General features: G+C 44.2%; 1 protein-coding gene across 4 annotated transcripts in view; it reads left to right on the forward strand.

Annotated features, from left to right (window-relative positions):
- MTRR (5-methyltetrahydrofolate-homocysteine methyltransferase reductase) overlaps positions 1 to 11,775 on the forward strand; it is a 152,825-nt gene extending 141,050 nt beyond the window's left edge. For all 4 annotated transcript variants that reach the window (XM_032786521.2, XM_075062670.1, XM_032786519.2 and 1 more), the window contains 3 exons: positions 9,290 to 9,382; positions 9,473 to 9,655; positions 11,072 to 11,775. In XM_032786521.2, the coding sequence (XP_032642412.1) occupies positions 9,290 to 9,382; positions 9,473 to 9,655; positions 11,072 to 11,216 (421 nt within the window). In that variant the 3' untranslated portion in view covers positions 11,217 to 11,775. The remainder of the gene's footprint in view (positions 1 to 9,289; positions 9,383 to 9,472; positions 9,656 to 11,071) is intronic.
- Positions 11,776 to 14,357: the final 2,582 nt, after the last annotated feature.

The following is a 14,357-nucleotide window of genomic DNA, read 5'->3' on the forward strand; positions in this document are numbered from 1 at the left end:
AAGCAGCAAGGCCTGGCCCCGTCCTCCATCAGAGTGCACCTGATGGCCATCTCTGCCTTCTATCCGGTGTTTTCAGGGGGCTCAGTGTTCTCCCACCCAACGGTGGGGCGATTCCTTAAAGGTCTGGAGAGGGTGTTCCTGTACTCACACACCCCCCGTCCATCCATGGAATATCAACTTAGTCCTGTCTGAGTTCATGGGGCCCCCGTTCAAGCTCCTTGCTACCTGCTTCCTCCTCCACATTTCCTGGAAGGTGGCATTCCTGGTGGCTATCACCTCGACCAGAAAGATATCTGAGCTGAGGGCACTCACCTCAGAGCCACCATACACAGTGTTTCACAGAGACAAGGTGCAGCTCTGGCCGCACCCCAAGTTCCTCCCATAGGTGGTCTCACAATTCCATCTGGGTCAGGACATTTGTCTACCAGTGTTTTTTTCCAAACCCCATGTGGCCCCAAGTCACCGCAGCCTACATACCCTGGACATCCATCAAGCGTTGGCATTCTATTTGGAACACACCAAGCCATTTCGTAAATCCAGCTGTTTGTGGCCGTAGCTAAGAGGATGAGAGGCCTCCCAGTGTGTCATGACCTCGCAGGTGTTCCAGCCTCTCCAGTCTCGGCCCACTCAACCGGGGCGCAAGCAGCTTCCGCGGCTTTCCTGGCACAGGTTCCGATCCAGGAGATCTGCAGGGCAGCCACCTGGTCATCAGTGCATACCTTTACAACCCACTATGCGGTCAACCAGCAGGCCCGGGAGGATGCAGCAGTTGGCAGGGCGGTCCTCTGACCAGTTGTTCCGTGACTTCTACCCTCCTCCAAAGGTAAGCTTGTGATTCATCTAATGTGGAATGGACGTGAACAAGCACGCGAAGAAGAAAAAACGGTTACCTACTTTCTAGTAACTGTTGTTCTTCGAGATCTGTTGTTCACGTCCATTCCAACATCCACCCTTCTACCCCTCTGTTGGAGTCACTAGCAAGAAGGAACTGGAGGGAGTCGTGCCAGCGGGGGTATGTATGCATGGCACGGTGGTGCCACTAAGGGGGTACCCCCCACCAGCCCAATGGCAGTTGCTAAGGGAAAAGTTTCCAACGCTCATGCACGCGGTGCGTGCACACCTAATGTGCAATAGACGTGAACAACACATCTTGAAGAATAGTTACAAGAAAGTAGGTAACCATTTTTTATAACAACCAACAAGAATGCACTTTTATGTAGAAATCCATGATTAAATCGAGTCTTCCTGACTAGTGATTTAAGTCAAATCCATTCTGCTTTTGCCCCCAGGGCTGGGCATGCCCCAGTCCCTGGGCTTCAAACCTTTTGCCTCCTGTGGCAAACCTATGCCTATTAGTGACCCACACTCCAGTTGTCTGGAGTGTTTGGGAAAAATTCATATGCCAGACCAGTGCCATATTTGTCAGGACTTTAGACCCCTTATCAAAATGGAAACGAGAGATAAGACTGAAGGCTATCCTAATGGAAGAATCCAAGCCATTCCAGTTCTGCACTGAGCACTTCAACCTCAGTACGAATCACTCCTCCAGCACTGCACACTTCCTGGTACCATTCCCCATCTCTGGTGCTGAGGAAGAAACACAAAAAGCAGCACACTGACAAAGGGCACTCACCAGTGCAGAAGAAAGACAAACATGACGAAGGCAATGGAGTGTGACCTGGGTCAGGCCACTTCTCCATCCATGGTCCCACAACACCATGATCAACTCTGCACAGAGTTTCAGGTCCGGTGAGGAACCCTCTCCTGACACCCAGAAGCCACTGTGGCACCAGCAGATTGACAGTACTATCAACCACTGATGCCTTTGCAGTGGCCAGGGACTTATTTGACACTCCCCGTTCCACCAACTCTGATGGGACAGCTGCCATCTCTGATGACACTGAGCAGGAGGGAGCATGGGGCGCAAACCATGCCTGATACCCTCTTTGTGACTATCTCTGTTCTGCCAGTGGTCTCCAGATCCTTGGCACCAAATGGAGATGAAGACGGGGGTACCGCTCCTCTGTGGTCACCTTGGGGGGACTTTGAGTCTGAGGTGGTACCCAGTGTCCAGCCAAAGGGCCACCACCAGTACCCATTCTGTGCACCTTGTGACATTTCTGTTACCAATCTGCCTGAGGTATCAAGTGATCATGCTGAGGCCACAGGATTGTTTGAGGAGGAGATGACGAAACGCACCAAGGGTTAAATTTTAAAGCTTTATTAATAAGATAATAAAATAACAGGGAGAGTGATAGGTGCTCCCCATGTCACTCAGAGGAAGGAAGAAAGCGTTAGTGCCCCAAGCCCTAACCCATTTTCATGCTCTCACACGCTCTACCTATGGCTGGCCAAGCCTGGCTGTAACATTAGAAGAAGAGGGGGAACGGTGAACGAGAGTTCTGTCCTGAGTCCAGGCTTCCTTTGGGGGTGTTTCGTTCTATGACCTTTGTTTCTGGTGCTCTGTACTAGTCCAAAATGGCCTTCTGTGGTCTCCAACTATTCCAAAACACATTGGCTCCAGACACACCAGCGGGACTTTGTTTTTCCCCATGTTGGCCTTCGCTGTCTCATTCATTTTGGGCTTCCTCCACAGGTCTGTCTGTTTAGCTGAATTCTCCTTTCTCACGGCTGGTCGGCAGGGGGCGGGAATCCAGGCCCCCCTTTTTCTTGGCAGGCAGCTGAGCATCGTTTTTGAGCTGCATCTTTGGGCCAGAGTTGGTGCTTTACCTTTTGACTGAGCAAGCTGGAGTGTCAAATTAACCCGTTCTCTGCTCTTTTCCTCCTTCCCCCTTTTGTCCTCTTGCTCCCTGCAAGGGAATCATAGACTCATAGAATATCAGAGTTGGAAGGGACCTCTGGAGGTCATCTAGTCCAACCCCCTGCTCAAACCAGGACCAATCCCCAACTAAATCATCCCAGCCAGGGCTTTGTCAAGCCTGACCTTAAAAACCTCTAAGAAAAGAGATTCCACCACCTCCCTAGGTAACCCATTTCAGTGCTTCACTACTCTCTGAGTGAAAAAGTTTTTCCTAATATCCAACCTAAACCTCCCCACTGCAACATGAGACCATTACTCCTTGTTCTGTCATTGGGTACCACTGAGAACAGTCTAGATCCAAGCTCTTTGGAACCCCCTTTCAGGTAGTTGAAAGCAGCTATCAAATCCCCCCTCATTCTTCTCTTCTGCAGACTAAACAATCCCAGTTCCCTCAGCCCTCTCATAAGTCACATGCTCCAGCCCTCGCCATTTTTGTTGCTCTCCCGCTGGACTCTCTCAATTTTTCTACATCCTTCTTGTAATGCTGAAACAATACTCCAGATGAGCATCACCAATGTCGAAGAGAGAGGAAATGCTACGTCCCTCGATCTGCTGGCAGTGCCCCTACTTATACAGCCCAAATGCCATTAGCCGCCTTGGCAACAAGGCACACTGTTGACCATATCCAGCTTCTCGCCACTGTAACCCCTAGGTCCTTTTCTGCAGAACTGCTTTCAGCCATTCGGTCCCTAGTCTGTAACAGGAATGGGATTCTTCTCGTCCAAGTGCAGGACTCTGCACTTCTCCTTGTTGAACCTCATCAGGTTTTCTTGGGCCAATCCTCAATTTGTCTAGGTCTCTCTGTACCTATCTCTACCCTCCAGTGTATCTACCACTCCTCCAAGTTTAGTGTCATCTGCAAACTTTGCTGAGGGTGCAGTCCACGCCATCCTCAGATCATAATGAGATATTGAACAAAACAGGCCCCAGGACCGACCCCTGGGGCACTCCACTTAAAGCCGTCTGCCAACTAGACATGGATCTTGATCACTACGGTTGAGCCCAACGATCTAGCCAGCTTTCTGTCCACCTTATAGTCCAATCATCCAGCCCATACTTCTTTAAAATTGCTGGAAGAATACTGTGGGAGACGGTGTCAAAAGCTTTGCAAGTCAAGGAATAACACATCATCGCTTTCCCCTCATCCACAGAGCAGTTATCTCCTCAATAGAAGGCAATTAGGTAATCAGGCATGACTGCCATGGTAAATCCATGCTGACTGTTCCTGATCATCATTTCCTCTCTCTAAGTGCTTCAGAATGATTCCTTGGGACCTGCCTCATGAGTTTTCCAAGGACTGAGTGAGCTGACTGGCCTATAGTTCCCCGATCCTCCTCCTTCTCTCTTTTTTAAAGATGGGCACTACAGTAGCCTTTTCCAGTCATCTGGGCCTCCCCCGTTTGCCATGAGTTTTCAAAGATAATGGCCAGTGGCTCTGCAATCACATCCGCAACTCCTTTAGCACCTCCGATGCAGTGCATCTGGCCCCTGGACTTGTGCTCTCCAGTTTTTCTAAATAGTCCTGAACCACTCTTTCTCCACAGAGGGCTGGTCACTCTTCTCCCATACCTGTGCTGCTCAGTGCAGCAGTCTGGGAGCTGACTTGTTTGTGAAGACAGAGGCAAAAAAAAGCATTGATACTAACTTTTTCCATATCCTCTGTCACTAGATTGCCTCCCTCATTCAGTAAGGGGCCCACACTTTCCTTGATCTTCTTCTTGTTGCTAACATACCTGAAGAAACCACTTCTTGTTACCCTTAACATCTCTTGCTAACTGCAACTCCAAGTGTGATTTGCATTCCTGATTTCAGTCCTACATGCCGAGCAGTATTTTAATACTCTCCTGGTCATTGTCACAAGTTCAACTTCTTGTAAGCTTCTTTTTTATGTTTAAGATCAGCAAGGATTACACCTTTAAGCCAAGCTGGTCGCCTGCCATATTTACTATTTCTTCCTACACATCAGGATGGTTTTTTCTGAACCTCAATCAAGGATTCTTTAAAATACAGCCAGCTCTCTGGACTCCTTTCCCCTCATGTTATTTTCCCAGGGGATCCTGCCCATCAGCTCCCTGTGGGAGTCAAAGTCTGCTTTTCTGAAATCCGGGTCTGTATTCTGCTGCTTTCCTTTCTTCCTTGTGTCAGGATCATGAACTCGACCATCTCATGGTCACTGCCTCCCCTGTTCCCATCCACTTTTTCTCCCCTACTAACTCTTCTCTGTTTGTGAGCAGCAGGTCAAGAAGAGCTCTGGTCCTAGTGGTTCTCCAGCACTTGGACCAGGAAATTGTCCCCTACACTTTCCAAAAACTTCCTGGATTGTCTGTGCATGCTGTATTGCTCTCGCCAGCAATATCAGGGTGATTAAAGTCTCCCATGAGAACCAGGGCTGCGATCTAGTAATTCTGCTAGTTGCCGAAAGAAAGCCTCATCCCCCTGGTCTGGTGGTCTGTAGCAGACTCCCACCACGACATCACCCTTGTTGCTCACACTTCTAAACTTAATCCAGAGACTCTCAGGTTTTTCTGCAGTTTCATACTGGAGCTCTGAGCAGTCATACTGCTCTCTTACATACAGTGCAATGCCCCCATTCCCCCAATGCAAATCTTCCATTCCACATTCACTCACACCTTTGACCCTTCCCAAAATGCCCTGCAATGCTTGCATTAGCAATATACAGTGCTGATCTGCCCTCCCCAGGGGACCCCTTGAGGGAGGAGGCCTTTGGGGTGTGACAACCTCCAGATGTTGGTCAGTACTGGTCAGTCCCACAGTGCCTGGCCAAGTGAACAGTGGTCTATGTAGTGGCCTTACTGGAAGGCATCGGGTCACCCCTCCCACTGAGCTTATTCGGTGGCTTCCAAGAGGCTGGCTACTGCTCTTCCCTGCTCTGCACTGGACCCCAACTCCTGTACCAACCCTGGTACCAATGTTCAGGATGTGGCTCCCATCAACATTATTGGGGCTGAGGAAAAGGAAGAAGACCCTCCAACCCAGATGTCCATCTCAGGGCCGAGTAGGTCACTTCTGCAGGACAACTTCAGGACCCATTAGGACCTTCTGAAACTGATAGCAGCTAACCTGGGGATAGAGATTGAGGAGCTTAAGGAATCATCCCATAGCCTTATTGACATCCTGGCTGCAGCAACTCCTAACTTGCCCATTAATGAGGCAGTAATGGGTCCAGTCAAGGCGCTATGGCAAACTACTTCTTCTCTGCTCCCCACCTCAAAGAGTGCTGAAAAGAAATTTTATGTGCCAGCCGACAGATACGAGTACCCATACTCCCACCCTCTTCCAGGGTCCCTCATTGAGTCAGTGGCCAACAGGAGGGCCAGACAAGTGCTACCACCAAACAAAAGGATGCAAGAAAGCTGGACCTGTTTGGAAGGAAAGTTTATTCAACAGGTAGCCCTCCACCCTGTGTCAAATGGCCATCTGTTTATGAAACCTGCATGAAGCACTCCATCCACTTCAAGCCTTCACATCTTCCGAGAGCCTGGAATACACTTGTGGAGGACCTCAGCAGATCCTTTTCCTCTCACCACAAGTAGTCCCTTCATCCGGAGGTCACGAGCTTCATCCTCCAAAAGTAGGGGTCTCCCCAGATAGATCTGTTCGTGACCAAGCAGAACAGGAAATGCCATTAGTTTTGCTCACTGTGGGAGCACAGCACAGGCTCCGTCTCTGAAGCCTTCCTAGTTCCATGGACAGAACTCCTGTCCTATGCATTTCCCCCCGTTCCTCTAGTTCACAAGATCCTCCTGAAAATCAAATGGGACAAGGCGAGAGTTATTTCTTAACACCCTAGCGTGGCCACACCAACCATGGTTTGGCACACTACTAGATCCATCAATAGCAACCCTGCTTCTGCTCCATCCAGACCTGATCTCACAAGACCACGGCCAGTTACTCCACTCAAACGTCATCTCCCTTCACCTAAGTGAATGGATGTTACATGGCTGAACCTGGAGAAGCAGGTCTGTTTTGAAGAAATTCACCAGGTCCTGCTAAGTAGTAGGAAGCCATCCACTAGAGCAGGGTTCTCACAACATTTTTTTTGGTAGCCTCAGAGTGCAGCCATCAGCTTTTGTTGGTGGCCACTTTGACAGTTTTTCCTAAAATATTTACTTAACTTTAGGAGAAACACATAAATATACATGTCCAAATTATCATAATTTATTTATGTAGAGTTTATTTTCGCAGACTCAATAATAAAACTAATGTGCGGTTGCCTCTTTTTTTTTTACTGGATCTAAACAGAACAGAAACGCAAATACGGTGCTTTGCACATTCTTGTCTTTTTTTGTTGTTTCTTTTGCTTTTTTGGTTGCTTTCTTTTTTTAAAGACTTGCTAGCTAGTAAGTCTGCTGCTATGAAAAGTAATATTTGTTAATAACACTTTTCACAACAGACTTACTAGCTAGTTGGGAGGCTGTGAAAAATGATATTAACAAACATACAAGTATCAATTTTCACAACAGAGTTCCTCAACCCTGTTAGACCAGAGGACAAATTAAGCCCTGGATGGGGAGGTGGGTAGGGAGGCAGTAGGGGCCAGGGGCGATGCAGGCGTGGTGGTGAGCCAAGGCCCAGCACCTGCTGCCATGTGGCTCGAGTTCAGGGCTGGAGCTCAAAGCCCGTTGACTGAAGCCTGCCACCCGCCACCCCAAGGTGAAGCCCCAAGCTGGAGCCTCAGTGCCCTTGGGAAGGTGGGAACTCACTGATTGACTGCTCCTCACTGATTGACTGTGGCTCCGCAAGGGGTCAGGGTCCAACCCCTGCTGGTGGCCCTGGGGAAGGTACACTGCTCTCCTCTTCTCCACCCACCCCTCACCCCCAAAAAAAGTCATTGCCCAGGAGACTCTAGCTGCAAGAAAACGTCCTGGTGGCAGCATTTGAGAAATGCTGCACTAGGGCTACCTGCCTGGCCAAGTAGAAACGCTTCTTGATATGCACATCCCAAACTTTCTCTGATTCATTCTCCAGTCTGTCTTGCACTATTTGCTTCATCTAAAACAACAAGGCTTGCCCCTTTCATCTATCGAGGTGCGTTTAGCAGCAATTTTGGCTTTCCACCCACAGTGTTCTCTCATGAGATGACAGTCCATTTTCTTAAGGAACTGGAGAGATTTTCTCCTCAGGTCCACAAGCCAGTTCCCCCATGGGACTTAGAACTGGTTTCATCGAGGCTCATGTGTCCTCCCTTCAAACTGCTGCCATTGGGCCCTCTACTGCTTCTCTCTTGGAAGGTTGCCTTCCTGGTGCTGATAATCAGAGAAAGAGCAGGGAGGGAATGAATTAGGAGGGGAACAGAATTAGGCAAAGGGGAGTACAGTTTGGGAGAGCTAAGTTCAGGGAAAGGAGCAAAACTATCATTTTTCCCACAAGTAAGCATCCTACTGTGCAGGTCTCCTGGCAGAAACTAGCTTATGTCTCTTGTTCCATGGCAGATGTCTCTTGAAGAATTCATTTTAACTTGGTAGCTATGGCAAAGCCTTGCCCCAGAGCAGGTGGGACTTTGGCTAAAGTGGAACTGGGGCTCTTGAGAGATGGTGCCAGATGCGGTGGGTCCCACAATGCCATTTGAAAGGTGTAAAGGGGAGAGAAAAGTGGTCATTGTGTGGGAGTATAACAAATGAAGGCTTTTAGATATGGTAGGAACAAGTATGGACTGTCTTGGGAGCCCCCTGATTCCTTCACTTCACTAGGAGAAGTCAGATGATGAGGGAGAGGGGGTTCTGGTATCCTCATTTTAAAATAGGTTATGTTTAAGGGATGAATAAAACTTTGGATCTGTGCTTATGTTATTAACTGAATCCATTTGTACAAACTTGCTGTTTAATTCTCATCCCTAAAGCATTTCTTTAGATCTTTAAATACTTTCCATATCTCACCTTAAACAGTTAAAAGAATTTCAGCGCCAAATTGTGCAGTGATTATATGAAATATTTCTAACAAAAAGTTAAACAAAAAGTCACAGATAGAGAACCAAGAGTTCTCTATTTTTGGTATTATTTCTAGCAGCAAAACTAACTCCCGTGATTTAGTATTGCCAAGATTACTCCTATAAAGTCGGAAATGATAGATATACAGTATGCTGAAAATGGCTTGAGCTGATTTTTCTCCCCAAATATTTGTGTAATGCTTCTAATGAAAGATACTAAGGATGATAGCCTTCACATTCATTATTCAGGATTGTTGGGAAGGATTTTCAAAAGGGCTCAGTGTTGGCCTCACTGCTCTCCCTTTGAAGTCAATGGCAAAGCTCCCATAGATTTCAGTGATAGCAGAGTTAAGTCAGTGCTGAGTGCTTTACAGTGAAGTCCCCTTTATGCTGTTTTGCCAACATAAAGGAGCGTTAGAGTTTAGATGATCCGTGAGTGTAATAGTTGCAATACTGACTGAATAAAAGACTGGGTTTACACATTTATGTGTATATGTATCTTTTTTCCCTTGTGCATTTAGACAGAAACTCCAAGAAGAGCATATGGACTGGAAGTTTGGAGAGACATGGCTGTTTTTTGGCTGCCAACATCAGGACAGAGACTACTTATTCAGGCAGGTTCTGTAGGTAGTATTGGAGCTCTGTGTTGCGCCTTGTATTTATGCTTGGGATACTGATTTCTAATGTTTTGCATTGTCTTTCAGAGATGAGCTCAGAAGTTTTGTTGAAAATGGCACATTAACTCATCTTAAGGTTTGTTTCTCAAGAGATCCTCCAGCTGCAGCAGAAAAAAAGCCAACGAAATATGTGCAAGACAGCATTCGACTTTATGCTAAAGAGGTTGCCAGAGTCCTGCTGAAGGAGAGAGGTTGTTTCTATGTATGTGGGTGAGTAGACTAGAGTTTGAATGCCTAATAGAGGGAGCATTTAATTGAAATTGTTGAAACATTTTAAAGACTTGCAGCAGCATCAAGTAAATGACTGGCATTTACAATACAGTAGACCCTCAGAGTTACCAACAGCTTGGGAGTGGAGGTTGTTCATAATTCTGAACAAAACTTTATGGTTGTTCTTTCAAAAGTTTATAACTGAACATTGCCTTAATGCACCTTTGAAACTTTACTATGAAAAAGAAAAATGCTGCTTTCCCTTACTTTTTTTAGTAGTTTATGTTTAACACAGTACTGTACTTTTTTAGCTTTGTGTCTCTCTGCTGCTGCCTGATTGTGTACTTCCGATTCCAAATGAGGTCTGTGGTTGACTGGTCAGTCCATAACTCTAGTGTTTGTAACTCTGAGGTTATACTGTACTGAAATATTCCTGTTTTTTAGCGTGTTAACTTTATGGTATAATGTTAATCATCCATCTGTACAGCTTAATCTTTTTCTTAGGTTATGGCCAGGCATTCCACTACTCCATTGCTTGTTCTCACCATATAATTTTTCAGAAATGTTTCTTGTTCATATAGTGTTATCTACTTAAAGTAGAACAGGCTACAAGCAAATGGTCTCACTCTTGTGAAAGTGGAAGATATACCTCCATAGTTCATTGCATATACATATGTGTATGTGATGATAGCCCTTCAGCTGGCATTCTGTAGGTTTGGAGGTAAGGTGAAGCAGACAGCTCCCCAGAATATCTTCCCTTGGAGAATTCCATTAGCCCTCTTTTCCTGCCCTTGTGGAACTTTATGGAATGTTTTGTGTAGCAATAGCATCCTTATGGTCTGAGTTTTTGTGTATGGAGATCTAACACACTTGCAGGTGCAGGATTTTTAGGAGCATCTAGGTTTGTAATGCATCCCTGATTACTTACAGACAGACAGTTATTTGAACACGTGGCATTAGGCCCAGAACTCAGTAGCTTCTCCTCCAAAAACAGACGTCTGCTTCTTGTGCTGCTGCTGCTACTACTACTACTAAGGGGTGAGTAGCATTAGGGCTTTTATTCTTTCTGTATCTGTGCGTCGAGAGGGCAGCATAATCACAAACACTTGATCAAGTCTAATTCCATCCAGCAGAATGCAATTATTTTCTTCCAATTTAAATGTGGATCAGAGTCTCTGCTCCACATACATTTGAGTGTACTGAAAGCTTCAGGTCTTAGCTGTCTGAGGTATTACTGTTGCCACCACTCTCAAGTACATAAACAATCAGTGTCTATGGTACAAGCCAACATAAATTCTGCATTTCTTTATTTTAAAAATTATTGCTTGTTTCCAAAAACATCCTATATCTGTGGCTGTTGGTGAAAGGAGAAATCTGTTAATAAGTACTTTTTTTTTTCCCCTCTGTCTTTTCTAGAGATGCAAAGCACATGGCTAAAGATGTGAATGATACTTTAGTGGACATTTTAAGCACTGATGCTGGAGTTGACAAATTGGAAGCAATGAAAATTCTGGCTACATTACGACAAGAAAAACGCTATCTCCAGGATGTCTGGACCTAAATGTGTGGCCTCTGTGCCTTTGCAACACAAAGACTGTTAGACAATTTTTACCATATATACTGTATGAAGACTGCTGATTCTTTGGATTACTGTTATTTCAACTGAACTTAAGTAAATTCTCTCTTAAAAGCAGCCAATTGATAATTATTTTTTTTAAATTGCTAATCTCTAGTCATTTAATTCTTGATAATTCCTACTGATCTTTTGAATGGCATTTAAAGCCTTTACAGCAACAACAACAACAACAAAATGGAACCTATGAATCATCACTTTGTAGCAGTATTACCAAGTAGATTCTCATGGAGTTCCATTCCTCCAATTTAATAACGGTATACTTTGAAAATAAACTTCTGCATTTGTATAGTATACAATATTATATATATTATCATATACAGTACACATAATGTTACTTATTTAGTTCTGCTGTTTATCACGTACATCTTATTGCCAAGATTTAGTTGAACGCATTACGTGGAAGTTTTTTAAGGGAATTTTTCTTAGTTGCCTTATAACATATGATACAAGTTGCAAACAGGAATAAATATTAAAAATATTGTCAAGGATTTCTGGGCACAATAATTCCCTTTACCTCCAAGCTTTTCTATAAATATTGATATTTAAGTGATGCAGTGATGGGCTAACAATACTTTGCAGATACTCGTATAACACTGGCTGATATTGAGTAGGTTTTCCCAACTAACTCATGCGAAGTATCTTTAATCCATGCCGTTAAACCCTGTTGGTTTAATTCTAGGCCTTTCCTGAAAAAATCTGCCTTTTGTGCTAAATTTTTTTGGGTATAATTATTACAAGCTGAGATAGGAATACCAAATTATTATTATTATTATTTTCTGAAAACGGGGTTGGCTTATAAATGGGTCTACACCAAAATTTGATGATTTTAAACTCTGTGGAATCATTGATTTGAATATGTAATACATTGTCATTTTGTTTACCTGGAGCATCTGCAGGCATGGATCCATGCCTGCAGACACTCCAAGTAAACTAAACATCTCACCAGCAGTTTACCCTGACAGGTGGGAGCCAAAAGTTTGCTGACCCATTTACTGATGTCAGTACTGCAGCCTTCTGATGTTGCAAAGGCTTTGTTTAGTGGACTAGATTTTCTTGAAAGGAATACTAAAAGAGCAGTGATTCAGATCTGCATGACATTTGATCCATACATTTCACAAAATGCTATGCCTTACAAGCCAATGAGAAAAATACAATGAACGATAGTACTATAGCACTGGTGTCAGTCCGCTACTGTGTAATTTGATCTCTTCATGCATTTCTACCAATGGACCTCATAAGTCTCGAGTCAATATGAAAATATTATGTGCAGAATTGATGGAATTGCTAATAAAATTGAAATAGCCTGTTATCCCCACAGACATGCCAATCTACAGGGCTGCTTTTTAAATAAACAAAGAACAATAATAATTTGACAGTGATAAAGCAGGTGACATTCCTATGTAAAGTCCTACAAAATCTATAACAATAATAATAATCTATTTTCATACTAGTATTTAAAATGAACAACAGTGAAATCAAGAGAAAAAGGACTGCTTATCACACAGCATTCAAACTTGAAGTTGTTGAATGTGCAGAAGCAAACAATAATTGTGCCGCTGCTCGTGAATTCTGTATCAATGAGAAGCAAGTAAGAGAATGGCGAAAAAATAAAACACTAAAAGACATGCCAAGAAGCAAGAAAAAATGTCCAACAACGTGCACTTCATTTCCTGCGCTAGAGAAAGATCTCAATAATTGGGGTGTTGAATGTCAACAGAATGGGCACATTGTCACTAGAACTGAAATTTGTCTGCATGCTCTGCAAATGTAAAAGACGACAAGTACAAGTCAGTAAAGCTGTCAATGTTTGTTGCATCAGCGGATTGGTGTTCTCACTTCATGAACCGTCATGGTCTCTGTCTTCATCAGCGAACAAAGATAGCGCAAAAGCTGCCGAGAGATCTGGAAGAAAAAATCAAATCTTTCCAAAGGTTTGTTCTAAAATATTCAAGGAATAGGCATTTGAACTGTCACAAATAGGAAATATGGATGAATCGCCAGTGACGTTCAGTCCCCCGAGCAATAGAACGGAAACCGGTGTTGGTGAAAAAACAGTTTTTATTAAAACCACTGGCCATGAAAAAATCCATTTTATTGTTGTTTTATCGTGTTTGGCAAATGGATCAAAGCTCTCTCCTGTTATTTTTAAAAGAAAAACCTTGCCTAAAAACATGAAATTTCCTGCTGGGGGAGGGATAGCTCAGTGGTTTGAGCATTAGCCTGCTAAACCAAGGATTATGAGTTCAATTCTTGAGGGGGCCATTTGGGGATTGGTCCTGCTTTGAGCAGGGAGTTGGACTAGATGATCTTTTAAGGTCCCTTCCAACCCTAATATTAAAAAAAAAAAAAAAAAAACGAGCTAAGGGTTAATGTTTCTTTCACCTGTAAAGGGTTAACAAAGGAACCAAACACCTGACCAGAGGACCAATCAGGAAACAGGATTTTTAAAAGCTCAGGGAGGGAAGTTTGGGTGTGTGTCCCTTTGGGTCTGTGTCTTTTGTCTGTCTCTCGGCTATGAGAGGGATCTTTCTATCTTCAAGCTTCTAATCTTCAGTTTCCAAGTTGTGAGTACAAAGGTAGAAAACAATAGGCTTTTATTGTTTTTTTTGTATTTACATGTGTGTAGTTGCTGGAATGTTTAAATTGTATTTCTTTTTGAATAAGGCTGTTTATTCATATTTTTCTTTTAAGCAATTGACCTGTATATTGTTATCTTGATACAGAGACCATTTTTATGTCTTTTCTTTCTTTTTATATAAAGCTTTTCTTTTAAAAACCTGTTGGATTTTCTTTTCTAAGTGAGGCTCTAGGGGATAGAAATCCCTGTGCCAGGATTACGGTCTCTCTCAGGGAAAGACTGGGAGGGGAAAAAGAAGGAGGGGGAAGGTAAATTGCCCTCTCTGTTTTGTAATTCAAGGAGTTTAAGTACAGTAATCTTCCAGGATAACCCACGGAGGGGAAGCCTGGGGAGGAAGTAAAGAGAAGACAAGGGGAGGGGGGTTATTTCCCTTTGTGGTAAACTCAGGGCATCTGAGTCTTGGGGTCCCCCCGGGAAGGTTTTGGGGA

The sequence above is a fragment of the Chelonoidis abingdonii genome, chromosome 2 (genome assembly GCF_003597395.2).
Source record: "Chelonoidis abingdonii isolate Lonesome George chromosome 2, CheloAbing_2.0, whole genome shotgun sequence".
Taxonomy (NCBI): domain Eukaryota; kingdom Metazoa; phylum Chordata; order Testudines; family Testudinidae; genus Chelonoidis; species Chelonoidis abingdonii.